This window comes from Eretmochelys imbricata, chromosome 2 (genome assembly GCF_965152235.1).
Source record: "Eretmochelys imbricata isolate rEreImb1 chromosome 2, rEreImb1.hap1, whole genome shotgun sequence".
NCBI lineage: Eukaryota > Metazoa > Chordata > Testudines > Cheloniidae > Eretmochelys > Eretmochelys imbricata.
Window position 1 is genome coordinate 1917529 of NC_135573.1, and position 13356 is coordinate 1930884.

Genomic DNA, 13356 nt, shown 5'->3' on the forward strand with positions numbered 1-13356 from the left:
GATTTCCTATCGAACAGCAGTGCGCACGAGGCGAGCGGGGCAGGAGCCCAGGTCTGGAGCAGAGCAGTGCAGGGGAGGCAGGTGGCTAACTCGTTCCAGGCAAGCAGGGCGGGAAGACAGAGCTCTGGGAACAGGAGGAAGCTGTTTGATTGTATTTGGAGACAGGAGGTCAGGGAAGCAGAGAGAAGAGGTGAGGGGAGAGTGGACAGGATGCCCTGGCAGAGGCTGGAGGAGAGGTGGTCCTGCTCCCGGGCTCCAGCATCCTGGACCACCTGGAGTTGAGGGTGGGGGATTTAGGAAGAACGAGAGGGAATCCCAAAGCCCCCTTTACTGCTGGACTCAGCTCTTTCGCAGCTGACGTCCCATGGGAATGCCAGTGTGGATGTGCACGCACCAGCACGAGGGGCATATCTGCCCCCAGACTTGGGGCTTCGGCAGCAGTGAGGCAGTCACCCTGAACGGGGATCTCCTCAGGAGCCACGGTTAGGGTGGATGCCCCGGCGTGTCCCAGTGACAGACAGACTGTCACGGGAGTGTTATGTGTCTCATTGTGGCACCTAGAGCCCTAGTCATGGACCAGAGCCCACTGCACTAGGCACTGTACAAACAGACCAAAGAGAGAGTCCCTGGCCCAAAGAGTTATAACCTAAGGATAAGATGAGACATTAGGTGGATACAGACAGACTGACGGACGAGGAGGAAGAAACAACAAGAGTTATGCGTTGATCAGCATAAGCTGTGCTCTCAGCACATCATGCCCCACCTGTCAAGTATTTTGTAGGCATCAGGACAAAGGAGAGCATTAAGGATGTGGCGGAGGAAATGAGGTAGCTTTACAGATGTTTACAGGAAGCTCCTCCCCAGAGCGAAGGGCAGCACAGGAGAAAGCAGGAAGGGGCTTGTTTGAAAATTCAACAAGCGGGTGATGGAGGCTGGAATCCTGAGCTGACTGGAGGCAGGACTCAACCTTTCAGTACTGACTGAGAGGTGACAGGTAGTATGGGGACAGTCAAAAGGCCCTGAAAATGTAAACAAATAGCGTATGGTTGATGAGCTAGAGAAGGAGGAGCCAGTGTAAACATGCAGGTGGGTGGTGACACGGTCAGAGCTCCGGGCTGGGACAACGATCCTGGCAGCAGCATTTTGAGTGGACAGGAGCAGGGCAAGACCTCATGTGTGACAGCCAGAGAGAAGGCGGCAGTGAGAGAGGAGATGGTGAGAGCCTGGGTAAAAGTTTAGCTGTGTGGATGGAGAGGAAAGGCTGGATCTTAGAGACATGATGCAGAAATGTTGTGCATGATCTGTACAGTCTGGACGCGAGGCTCTAGAGAGAGGTCTGAGTTGAAGATGACACCCAGGTTACGGGCCTGCATGACAGGCAGAATGGTAGTGTTGTCCACAGTCATCAAGGAAGGAGGTAGCAGGCAGGGTTTGGGGAAGGGTGGAGATTAAGAGCTTAGTTTTAGCCAAGTTGAGCTCGAGCTGCCAGCTAGATAGCCAATGTAATAAGATGAGGCCCTGAAAAATAAACCCTTGGTATCAGAGGCCCGGTATGAGACCTAAGGCCTGAGCTAAAGTAATGGTCAAGACTTTGCTGACATAAAGCGAAGTTAAGCTGTGAGCCAGAGGCAGGCCCTGCTCACAGATGCTGGCAAGGAAAGGGCTGATGTTGCATAAGGATATGCTGTTGCATAAACCTATATCTAAAGTGCATTGGATACCAGAGCCATACACAAATGGTACAAGAACATTCTTATACCATCCACATAGATAACAAGGACAGGGGCAAAAGGCTATGATGATGGATAGAGTTGTTTTGTTCTAACCAACGTGTACAAGGTGAGAGGCAGCACCTTACTGCGTAGAAGGGTGGTGCATTGTTACGTAAAGGGGTTGCACCTCAATATGTCAGGAGTGTTATGTAACTTGTTTGTACCTGTGTATAAGAATACATCCCTGGGTCCGGCCTAGGGGGCAGTGGAGTGTCCCACCCCTGACTGAGCTGTGTCCATTACAGGGGCACATATTCGTAGTACGTCCTGTAGAGTCTGTAGGGAACTATTACTGTGTTTCATTGGACAATAAACCGGGCCAGGTGCCTTCGTACCTTACCAGAGTCTGTGGTCTTTGGGGGTTCTCTCGGGGTCTGCTGTGTCAGCCTTCTGCGCAGAGCTGGGGCAGCACACAGAGGGAACACGCACGCAGCCGACTGTTATCATCAGTTGGGGGGAGGGATAGCTCAGTGGTTTGAGCTTTGGCCTGCTAAACCCAGGGTTGTGAGTTCAATCCTTGAGGAGGCCATTTAGGGATATGAGGCAAAAATTGGGGATTGGTTCTGCTTTGAGCAGGGGGTTGGACTAGATAACATCCTGAGGTCCCTTCCAACCCTGATATTCTATGATCATCGAACAAGAGCAGAGCACCACACCGGTAGCTACTGACAACATCCTTGAGAAGAGGTCACAGAGACAGGCCAAGATTTCAGTTTGGATAGAGGGAAACAGGTTTGGGGCAGAGAGGTAGATGTCAGTCCTCAGCATACAGCGGGGAGGCTGAATTTGTGTTTGCAGATGAGGTTACCAGAGATAAGGTACAGAGGGAGGCAAGATGGGGACCAAGGACAGAGCCCACTGGAACTTCCACAGAAAGCTGCAGGCGGATGAGGAGGATCCCCCAAAAAACACGCAGAGGGAGTGATTAGAAAAGCAGGAGAAGACAGTCATGGAAGCCAAGGGAGGACACAATTTCCAGAAGTGCACGGACAACTGAGCTGAAGGCGGCCAACAGGTCAAAGAGAGGAAATGACTGTTCTGAGCTTTAGCTAGGAAGAGGTCATGAGAGACTTTGGGAATGCTGTTTCAGTGGAGAGTAAGGGGCAGAAGAGAGAGGAAAGGGTTCAACTCGGGAAGCTCTTCAGACTGAAGTATCCAGGGCTGGCAGAGATGGGGGAGGAGGAGGCAGTCAGTGCAGAGGGAGATGGAGTCAGGTGGCATCTCCACAGAAACGATGTGATGGTTGAAGCTGGGAAAGTTCAAGTCCAAGTCGGTGCTCCCAGAGGATAGGAAGAGCGAAGATGGAGCCTTCTGACAGCACGCAGCTATCAGCACTCAGAGCTGAATGAGTAAAGCCTCCATCAGAGAGTTAAAAGGAGAGGTTAGAAAGGTGAGTTACAGCAGGAGAGGTGAGTGCTGTGGACACTGGCCTCTTGGCTGAGGCATTCATGGAAGACAATGGCCAAGATCTTGGTCCGTATCTTTAATGTGCTCCACGGCCTGGGCCCAGCGTAGCTAAAAGAGCCTAACGTTCCGGGATGAAGACCACAGTCGACAGCTCCACTCCTCTGGCACAATGGACTCTCTGCAATAAGGGTAAAACTCGCCTGTGCAGGAGACAGAACTTTCTCCGGGCCAGCCTGAGCCTGTGGCCTGAACTCCCCCACAACATACGGACCATCCTAAACCTCCCCACCTTCCACTTCAAGAGTCAGGCACATTTCTCCAACCGGCCTTTGCTGGCAGACACAGAGCAGTGAGTATGCTTAAACTACCAAAACAAAGCACCCCCCTGCACACACTTCTCCCCTGGGGAGAGGATGAGAGAACACACACCCCAGAACAGAGGCTGGTCATGTCGTTTCATACAAGGCACTCAGACCCTACAGGCATGAGCACGGCATAAGAACGGACATAGAATACATGTCAGGCTGGGACCCAGAAGGATGTGAGGGGCAAGAGAGGGAAAGCTGACATTCCTGTTTACCTAACAGAAATCTGCTTCTCCGATGCAAACGCAGCTCCTTCTCCTCACCAGCCTTGCCGTACACTGGGGGTGAGACAACCCTTCAGAATTCCCGTCCCACCAGACATCATCCTATACAACGGCCAGGAACTCAATCCCCTCAGTCAGAAATGCACACAAACCTCTGTTCTCACACACAGCAGAGACGAACGACTTTATCACCTGAATTATTTTGCAGAACCCCTCAGGGCTGCCTCATCCTGAGTTACTGTACGTGATCCACAGCCATACACAGGTGGGGGGAATGTATTTCTAGCCCAGCCTTGAAGCAGAGAATGGCTGCTGCCCATGACGCTCACAGGGAAACCTGACAAGTGTTTGTAAAGATTGTGTGTAAACATGGACACTTGTGACCAGTGATGGGGGAACACCACTGGTCTCTGGAGGCCTCCCATCATCCCCAGAGCTGGGAGAGTGCAGAGCTGCCTTCCACACGGTCCCCAGTAGCTGCCTCGCCTGCCTTGGAGGAACCGAAGGCTGAGAAGAGAATTCAGGCTCCAGGGTCTATTCAGTCCTTGGCTTTTCTGCTGACACTGCCAACAAGGGGGTCAGCGGGGGCCAGTCTAGGTGGGTCCCTGCTGGGGGCATCAGCTCCATGGGGCTAGTCCCACATGGGACCCCTAAGCAGCCACAGGATGGGAGATTTCAGTCATGAAATCCTCTTCTGGAAGCAGGGTCAGTAACCAGGTTCGGGCAGCACAGACCTGTGTAACTCCTGCCTCAAAAGCAGCTGAGCAAACGGGGCCCCTTCCTTCGGGGGGGGTGGGACGAGTGGCGGGCCCTACCGGGGTGCAGAAACCCCAATGCTGAGGCAGAGAGAGAGGGGCTGGGATGGAGGAGCTGGCGCTGACTGACCCTGGAGAGGAGGGGGTAACTGTCCTCTTCAGACCCTTCCGGCCACAACCCCTGTAACCTCCAGTACCTGCCCTCTCCCCAAGCCCTCAGTGCTTACCCCCTTCCTAGCTCCCTCAGTAAGTGTCCCCGCCCAGGCCCTCCGCTTCCTACCTCAGTCTCCCCCCACCCCCTCTGTTCTTATTGCCCCCCAGCCTGCCTTGCCCCCACCCAGACCCCCACCCCTCAGGTCATACCCCTCCAGTTCTTACCCTCCTCACCCTGAACCCTTTGTCCCACCCCCTCAGGTCATACCCCACCAGCCCCCCAGGTTCTTACCCCATCCTCACCCTGACTCCTTTGCCCCACCCCCTCAGGTCATACCCCGCCCAGCCCCCCAGGTTTTTACCCCCCCTCCTCACCCTGAACCCTTTGTCCCACTCCCTCAGGTCATACCCCGCCCAGCCCCCCAGGTTCTTACTCCCTTCCTTACCCAGACCCCTTTGCCCCACCCCCCTCAGGTCATACCCCACTCAGCCCCCCAGGTTCTTACTCCCTTCCTTACCCAGACCCCTTTGCCCCACCCCCCTCAGGTCATACCCCGCCCAGCCCCCCAGGTTCTTACCCCCCCTCCTCACCCTGAACCCTTTGCCCCACTCCCCTCAGGTCATACCCCGCCCAGCCCCCCAGGTTCTTACTCCCTTCCTTACCCAGACCCCTTTGCCCCACCCCCCTCAGGTCATACCCTGCCCAGCCCCTCAGGTTCTTAAACCCCCTCCTCACCCTGACTCCTTTGCCTCATCCCCTCAGGTCATACCCCACCCAGCCCCCCAGGTTCTTACCCGCCCTCACCCTGACTCCTTTGCCCCATCCCCTCAGGTCATACCCCACCCAGCCCCCCAGGTTCTTACCCCCCCTCACGCGGACCCCCTTCCCCCACCCCCCTCAGGTCATACCCCACCCAGCCCCCCAAGTTCTTAACCCCCCTCCTCACCCTGAACCCTTTGTCCCACCCCCTCAGGTCATACCCCGCCCAGCCCCCCAGGTTCTTACTCCCTTCCTTACCCAGACCCCTTTGCCCCACCCCCCTCAGGTCATACCCCACCCAGCCCCTTAGGTTCTTACCCCCCCTCACCCTGACTCCTTTGCCCCATCCCCTCAGGTCATACCCCACCCAGCCCCCCAGGTTCCTACCCCCGCTCCTCACCCGGACCCCCTTGCCCCACTCCCCTCAGGTCATACCCCACCCAGCCCCCAGGTTCTTACCCCCCCTCCTCACCCTGAACCCTTTGTCCCACCCCCTCAGGTCATACCCCACCCAGCCCCCCAGATTCTTACTCCCTTCCTTACCCAGACCCCTTTGCCCCACCCCCCTCAGGTCATACCCCACCCAGCCCCTCAGGTTCTTACCCCCCCTCACCCTGACTCCTTTGCCCCATCCCCTCAGGTCATACCCCACCCAGCCCCCCAGGTTCTTACCCCCCCTCCTCACCCTGAACCCTTTGCCCCATCCCCTCAGGTCATACCCCACCCAGCCCACCAGGTTCTTACCCCCCCTCTTCACCCTGAACCCTTTGCCCCACTCCCCTCAGGTCATACCCCACCCAGCCCCCCAGGTTCTTACTCCCTTCCTTACCCAGACCCCTTTGCCCCACCCCCCTCAGGTCATACCCTGCCCAGCCCCTCAGGTTCTTAACCCCCCTCCTCACCCTGACTCCTTTGCCTCATCCCCTCAGGTCATACCCCACCCAGCCCCCCAGGTTCTTACCCGCCATCACCCTGACTCCTTTGCCCCATCCCCTCAGGTCATACCCCACCCAGCCCCCCAAGTTCTTACCCCCCCTCACGCGGACCCCCTTCCCCCACCCCCCTCAGGTCATACCCCACCCAGCCCCCCAGGTTCTTAACCCCCCTCCTCACCCTGAACCCTTTGTCCCACCCCCTCAGGTCATACCCCGCCCAGCCCCCCAGGTTCTTACTCCCTTCCTTACCCAGACCCCTTTGCCCCACCCCCCTCAGGTCATACCCCACCCAGCCCCTTAGGTTCTTACCCCCCCTCACCCTGACTCCTTTGCCCCATCCCCTCAGGTCATACCCCACCCAGCCCCCCAGGTTCCTACCCCCGCTCCTCACCCGGACCCCCTTGCCCCACTCCCCTCAGGTCATACCCCACCCAGCCCCCAGGTTCTTACCCCCCCTCCTCACCCTGAACCCTTTGTCCCACCCCCTCAGGTCATACCCCACCCAGCCCCCCAGATTCTTACTCCCTTCCTTACCCAGACCCCTTTGCCCCACCCCCCTCAGGTCATACCCCACCCAGCCCCTCAGGTTCTTACCCCCCCTCACCCTGACTCCTTTGCCCCATCCCCTCAGGTCATACCCCACCCAGCCCCCCAGGTTCTTACCCCCCCTCCTCACCCTGAACCCTTTGCCCCATCCCCTCAGGTCATACCCCACCCAGCCCACCAGGTTCTTACCCCCCCTCTTCACCCTGAACCCTTTGCCCCACTCCCCTCAGGTCATACCCCACCCAGCCCCCAGGTTCTTACCCCCCCTCACGCGGACCCCCTTGCCCCACTCCCCTCAGGTCATACCCCGCCCAGCCCCCCCAAGTTCTTACTCCCTTCCTTACCCAGACCCCTTTGCCCCACCCCCCTCAGGTCATACCCCACCCAGCCCCTCAGGTTCTTACCCCCCCTCACCCTGACCCCTTTGCCCCATCCCCTCAGGTCATACCCCACCCAGCCCCCAGGTTCCTACCCCCGCTCCTCACCCGGACCCCCTTGCCCCACTCCCCTCAGGTCATACCCCACCCAGCCCCCCAGGTTCTTACCCCCCCTCCTCACCCTGAACCCTTTGCCCCACTCCCCTCAGGTCATGCCCCACCCAGCCCCCAGGTTCTTAACCCCCCTCACGCGGACCCCCTTGCCCCACTCCCCTCAGGTCATACCCCGCCCAGCCCCCCAGGTTCTTACTCCCTTCCTTACCCAGACCCCTTTGCCCCACCCCCCTCAGGTCATACCCCACCCAGCCCCTCAGGTTCTTACCCCCCCTCACCCTGACTCCTTTGCCCCATCCCCTCAGGTCATACCCCACCCAGCCCCCCAGGTTCTTACCCCCCCTCACGCGGACCCCCTTCCCCCACTCCCCTCAGGTCATACCCCGCCCAGCCCCCAGGTTCCTACCCCCGCTCCTCACCCGGACCCCCTTGCCCCCCCCCCAGGCTCTTGCCCCCGCGAGCCCCCGCCCGGCCCCCCGTACCACGCTCCGGCGGGCGTCCGTGTGGCGCAGGGCGAGGCGGAAGAGCGGCTCCCCGGCGGGCCCGGGCCGCACGCTGAGCTGCAGGCGGAGCAGCGCGTCCCCGGCGGACGAGGCCCCGGCGGGCGGCGGCAGGAGGCCGAGCGGCCGCGCCGCCCAAACGCGCACGGACATGAGCACGGTGGGGGGCGGCGCGGGGCCGCTGGGGGGCCCGGGGGCCGGCGCGCCCGGCAGAGCCATCGCCGCCGAGCCGAGCCGAGCCGAGCGGCCGCCGCACTTCCGCGCCGGCCGGCTGGAAACACGCCCCGGCCGCAGCGTTCCGGGCCGCGCGGGACGCGGGGCGCGGGTGGGGACGCGGGAGACGGGTGGGGCGGGTTGGGCAGTGGGGACGGGCACAGTCGGGCAGCGGGCGGGTTGGGGCAGTGGGGACGGGCACAGTCGGGCAGCGGGCGGGTTGGGCAGTGGGGACGGGCACAGTCGGGCAGCGGGCGGGTTGGGGCAGCGGGGACGGGCACAGTCGGGCAGTGGGCGGGTTGGGGCAGCGGGCGGGTTGGGCAGTGGGGACGGGCACAGTCGGGCAGTGGGCGGGTTGGGGCAGCGGGAACGGGCACAGTCGGGCAGCGGGCGGGTTGGGGCAGTGGGGATGGGCAGCGGGCGGGTTGGGCAGTGGGGACGGGCACAGTCGGGCAGTGGGCGGGTTGGGGCAGCGGGAACGGGCACAGTCGGGCACCGGGCGGGTTGGGGCAGTGGGGACGGGCACAGTCGGGCAGCGGGCGGGTTGGGGCAGTGGGGACAGGCACAGTCGGGCAACGGGCGGGTTGGGGCAGCGGGCGGGTTGGGCAGTGGGGACGGGCACAGTCGGGCAGTGGGCGGGTTGGGGCAGCGGGAACGGGCACAGTCGGGCAGCGGGCGGGTTGGGGCAGTGGGGATGGGCAGCGGGCGGGTTGGGCAGTGGGGACGGGCACAGTCGGGCAGTGGGCGGGTTGGGGCAGCGGGAACGGGCACAGTCGGGCACCGGGCGGGTTGGGGCAGTGGGGACGGGCACAGTCGGGCAGTGGGCGGGTTGGGGCAGCGGGAACGGCACAGTCGGGCAGTGGGCAGATTGGGGCAGTGGGAACGGGCACAGTCGGGCAGCGGGCGGGTTGGGGCAGTGGGGACGGGCACAGTCGGGCAGCGGGCGGGTTGGGGCAGTGGGGACGGGCACAGGCGGGCAGCGGGCGGGTTGGGGCAGTGGGGACGGGCACAGGCGGGCAGCGGGCGGGTTGGGGCAGTGGGGACGGGCACAGTCGGGCAGCGGGCGGGTTGGGGCAGCGGGGACGGGCACAGTCGGGCAGCGGGCGGGTTGGGGCAGCGGGGACGGGCACAGTCGGGCAGTGGGCGGGTTGGGGCAGTGGGGACGGGCACAGTCGGGCAACGGGCGGGTTGGGGCAGCGGGCGGGTTGGGCAGTGGGGACGGGCACAGTCGGGCAGTGGGCGGGTTGGGGCAGTGGGGACGGGCACAGTCGGGCAGTGGGCGGGTTGGGGCAGCGGGAACGGGCACAGTCGGGCAGCGGGCGGGTTGGGGCAGTGGGGATGGGCAGCGGGCGGGTTGGGCAGTGGGGACGGGCACAGTCGGGCAGTGGGCGGGTTGGGGCAGCGGGAACGGGCACAGTCGGGCACCGGGCGGGTTGGGGCAGTGGGGACGGGCACAGTCGGGCAGTGGGCGGGTTGGGGCAGCGGGAACGGCACAGTCGGGCAGTGGGCAGATTGGGGCAGTGGGAACGGGCACAGTCGGGCAGCGGGCGGGTTGGGGCAGTGGGGACGGGCACAGTCGGGCAGCGGGCGGGTTGGGGCAGTGGGGACGGGCACAGGCGGGCAGCGGGCGGGTTGGGGCAGTGGGGACGGGCACAGGCGGGCAGCGGGCGGGTTGGGGCAGTGGGGACGGGCACAGTCGGGCAGCGGGCGGGTTGGGGCAGCGGGGACGGGCACAGTCGGGCAGCGGGCGGGTTGGGGCAGTGGGGACGGGCACAGTCGGGCAGTGGGCGGGTTGGGGCAGTGGGGACGGGCACAGTCGGGCAGCGGGCGGGTTGGGGCAGTGGGGATGGGCAGCGGGCGGGTTGGGCAGTGGGGATGGGCAGCGGGCGGGTTGGGCAGTGGGGACGGGCACAGGCGGGCAGCGGGCGGGTTGGGGCAGTGGGGACGGGCACAGTCGGGCAGCGGGCGGGTTGGGGCAGCGGAGACGGGCACAGTCGGGCAGCGGGCGGGTTGGGGCAATGGGGACGGGCACAGTCGGGCAGCAGGCGGGTTGGGGCAGTGGGCAGATTGGGGCAGCGGGGACGGGCACAGGCAGGCAACGGGCGGGTTGGGGCAGCGGGAACGGCACAGTCGGGCAGTGGGCGGGTTGGGGCAGCGGGAATGGGCACAGTCGGGCAGCGGGCAGGTTGGGGCAGTGGGGACGGGCACAGTCGGGCAGCGGGCGGGTTGGGCAGTGGGAACGGGCACAGTTGGGCAGCGGGCGGGTTGGGGCAGTGGGGACGGGCACAGTCGGGCAGTGGGCGGGTTGGGGCAATGGGGACGGGCACAGGCAGGCAGCGGGCGGGTTGGGGCAGTGGGCAGATTGGGGCAGCGGGAACGGCACAGTTGGGCAGTGGGCGGGTTGGGGCAGTGGGGACGGGCACAGTCGGGCAGTGGCCGGGTTGGGGCAGTGGGGACGGGCACAGTCGGGCAGCGGGCGGGTTGGGGCAGTGGGGACGGGCACAGTTGGGCAGCGGGCGGGTTGGGCAGTGGGGACGGGCACAGTCGGGCAGCGGGCGGTTTCGGGCAGTGGGGATGGGCACAGTCGGGCAGCGGGCGGGTTGAGGCAGTGGGGACGGGCACAGTCGGGCAGCGGGCGGGTTGAGGCAGTGGGGACGGGCACAGTCGGGCAGCGGGCGGGTTGGGGCAGCGGGAACGGCACAGTCGGGCAGTGGGCGGGTTGGGGCAGTGGCGACGGGCACAGTCGGGCAGCGGGCGGGTTGAGGCAGTGGGGACGGGCACAGTCGGGCAGCGGGCGGGTTGGGGCAGTGGGAACGGGCACAGTCGGGCAGCGGGCGGGTTGGGGCAGTGGGGACGGGCACAGTCGGGCAGCGGGCGGGTTGGGCAGTGGGAACGGGCACAGTCGGGCAGCGGGCGGGTTGGGGCAGTGGGGACGGGCACAGGCAGGCAGCGGGCGGGTTGGGGCACTGGGGACGGGCACAGTCGGGCAGCGGGCGGGTTGGGGCAGCGGGGACGGGCACAGTCGGGCAGCGGGCGGGTTGGGGCAGCGGGGACGGGCACAGTCGGGCAGCGGGCGGGTTGGGGCAGTGGGAACGGGCACAGTCGGGCAGCGGGCGGGTTGGGGCAGTGGGGACGGGCACAGGCAGGCAGCGGGCGGGTTGGGGCACTGGGGACGGGCACAGTCGGGCAGCGGGCGGGTTGGGGCAGCGGGGACGGGCACAGTCGGGCAGCGGGCGGGTTGGGGCAGCGGGGACGGGCACAGTCGGGCAGCGGGCGGGTTGGGGCAGTGGGGACGGGCACAGTCGGGCAGCGGGCGGGTTGGGGCAGTGGGGACGGGCACAGTCGGGCAGCGGGCGGGTTGGGGCAATGGGGACGGGCACAGTCGGGCAGCAGGCGGGTTGGGGCAGTGGGGACGGGCACAGTCGGGCAGCGGGCGGGTTGGGGCAGCGGGGACGGGCACAGTCGGGCAGCGGGCGGGTTGGGGCAATGGGGACGGGCACAGTCGGGCAGCAGGCGGGTTGGGGCAGTGGGGACGGGCACAGTTGGGCAGCGGGCGGGTTGGGGCAGCGGGGACGGGCACAGTCGGGCAGCGGGCGGGTTGGGGCAGTGGGCAGATTGGGGCAGCGGGAACGGCACATTCGGGCAGCGGGCGGGTTGGGCAGTGGGGACGGGCACAGTCGGGCACCGGGCGGGTTGGGGCAGCGGGGACGGGCACAGGCGGGCAGCGGGCGGGTTGGGGCAGTGGGGACGGGCACAGTCGGGCAGTGGGCGGGTTGGGGCAGTGGGGACGGGCACAGTCGGGCAGCGGGCGGGTTGGGGCAGCGGGAACGGGCACAGTCGAGCAGCGGGCGGGTTGGGGCAGTGGGGATGGGCAGCGGGCGGGTTGGGGCAGCGGGAACGGGCACAGTCGGGCAGCGGGCGGGTTGGGGCAGTGGGGACGGGCACAGTCGGGCAGCGGGCGGGTTGGGGCAGCGGGAACGGGCACAGTCGAGCAGCGGGCGGGTTGGGCAGTGGGAACAGGCACAGGCGGGCAGCGGGCGGGTTGGGGCAGTGGGGACGGGCACAGTCGGGCAGCGGGCGGGTTGGGGCAGCGGAGACAGGCACAGTCGGGCAGCGGGCGGGTTGGGGCAATGGGGACGGGCACAGTCGGGCAGCAGGCGGGTTGGGGCAGTGGGCAGATTGGGGCAGCGGGGACGGGCACAGGCAGGCAACGGGCGGGTTGGGGCAGCGGGAATGGGCACAGTCGGGCAGCGGGCAGGTTGGGGCAGTGGGGACGGGCAGCGGGCGGGTTGGGCAGTGGGAACGGGCACAGTTGGGCAGCGGGCGGGTTGGGGCAGTGGGGACGGGCACAGTTGGGCAGTGGGCGGGTTGGGGCAATGGGGACGGGCACAGGCAGGCAGCGGGCGGGTTGGGGCAGTGGGGATGGGCAGCGGGCGGGTTGGGCTGTGGGAACGGGCACAGGCGGGCAGCGGGCGGGTTGGGGCAGTGGGGACGGGCACAGTCGGGCAGCGGGCGGGTTGGGGCAGCGGGGACGGGCACAGTCGGGCAGCGGGCGGGTTGGGGCAGTGGGGACGGGCACAGTCGGGCAGCGGGCGGGTTGGGGCAGCGGGAACGGGCACAGTCGGGCAGCGGGCGGGTTGGGGCAGTGGGGATGGGCAGCGGGCGGGTTGGGCAGTGGGAACGGGCACAGGCGGGCAGCGGGCGGGTTGGGGCAGTGGGGACGGGCACAGTCGGGCAGCGGGCGGGTTGGGGCAGTGGGGATGGGCAGCGGGCGGGTTGGGCAGTGGGAACGGGCACAGGCGGGCAGCGGGCGGGTTGGGGCAGAGGGGACGGGCACAGTCGGGCAGCGGGCGGGTTGGGGCAGCTGAGACGGGCACAGTCGGGCAGCGGGCGGGTTGGGGCAATGGGGACGGGCACAGTCGGGCAGCAGGCGGGTTGGGGCAGTGGGCAGATTGGGGCAGCGGGGACGGGCACAGGCAGGCAACGGGCGGGTTGGGGCAGCGGGAACGGCACAGTCGGGCAGTGGGCGGGTTGGGGCAGCGGGAATGGGCACAGTTGGGCAGCGGGCGGGTTGGGGCAGTGGGGACGGGCACAGTCGGGCAGTGGGCGGGTTGGGGCAATGGGGACGGGCACAGGCAGGCAGCGGGCGGGTTGGGGCAGTGGGCAGATTGGGGCAGCGGGAACGGCACAGTTGGGCAGTGGGCGGGTTGGGGCAGTGGGGATGGGCACAGTCGG

At 65.6% G+C, this 13356-nt stretch overlaps 1 protein-coding gene across 2 annotated transcripts in view; it reads right to left on the reverse strand.

The window, feature by feature from the left end:
* SHARPIN (SHANK associated RH domain interactor) overlaps positions 1-8127 on the reverse strand; it is a 44996-nt gene extending 36869 nt beyond the window's left edge. For both annotated transcript variants that reach the window (XM_077809612.1, XM_077809611.1), the window contains exon 1: positions 7891-8127. In XM_077809612.1, coding sequence (XP_077665738.1) covers positions 7891-8127 — 237 coding nt within the window. The remainder of the gene's footprint in view (positions 1-7890) is intronic.
* Between the last annotated feature and the right edge of the window lie 5229 nt (positions 8128-13356).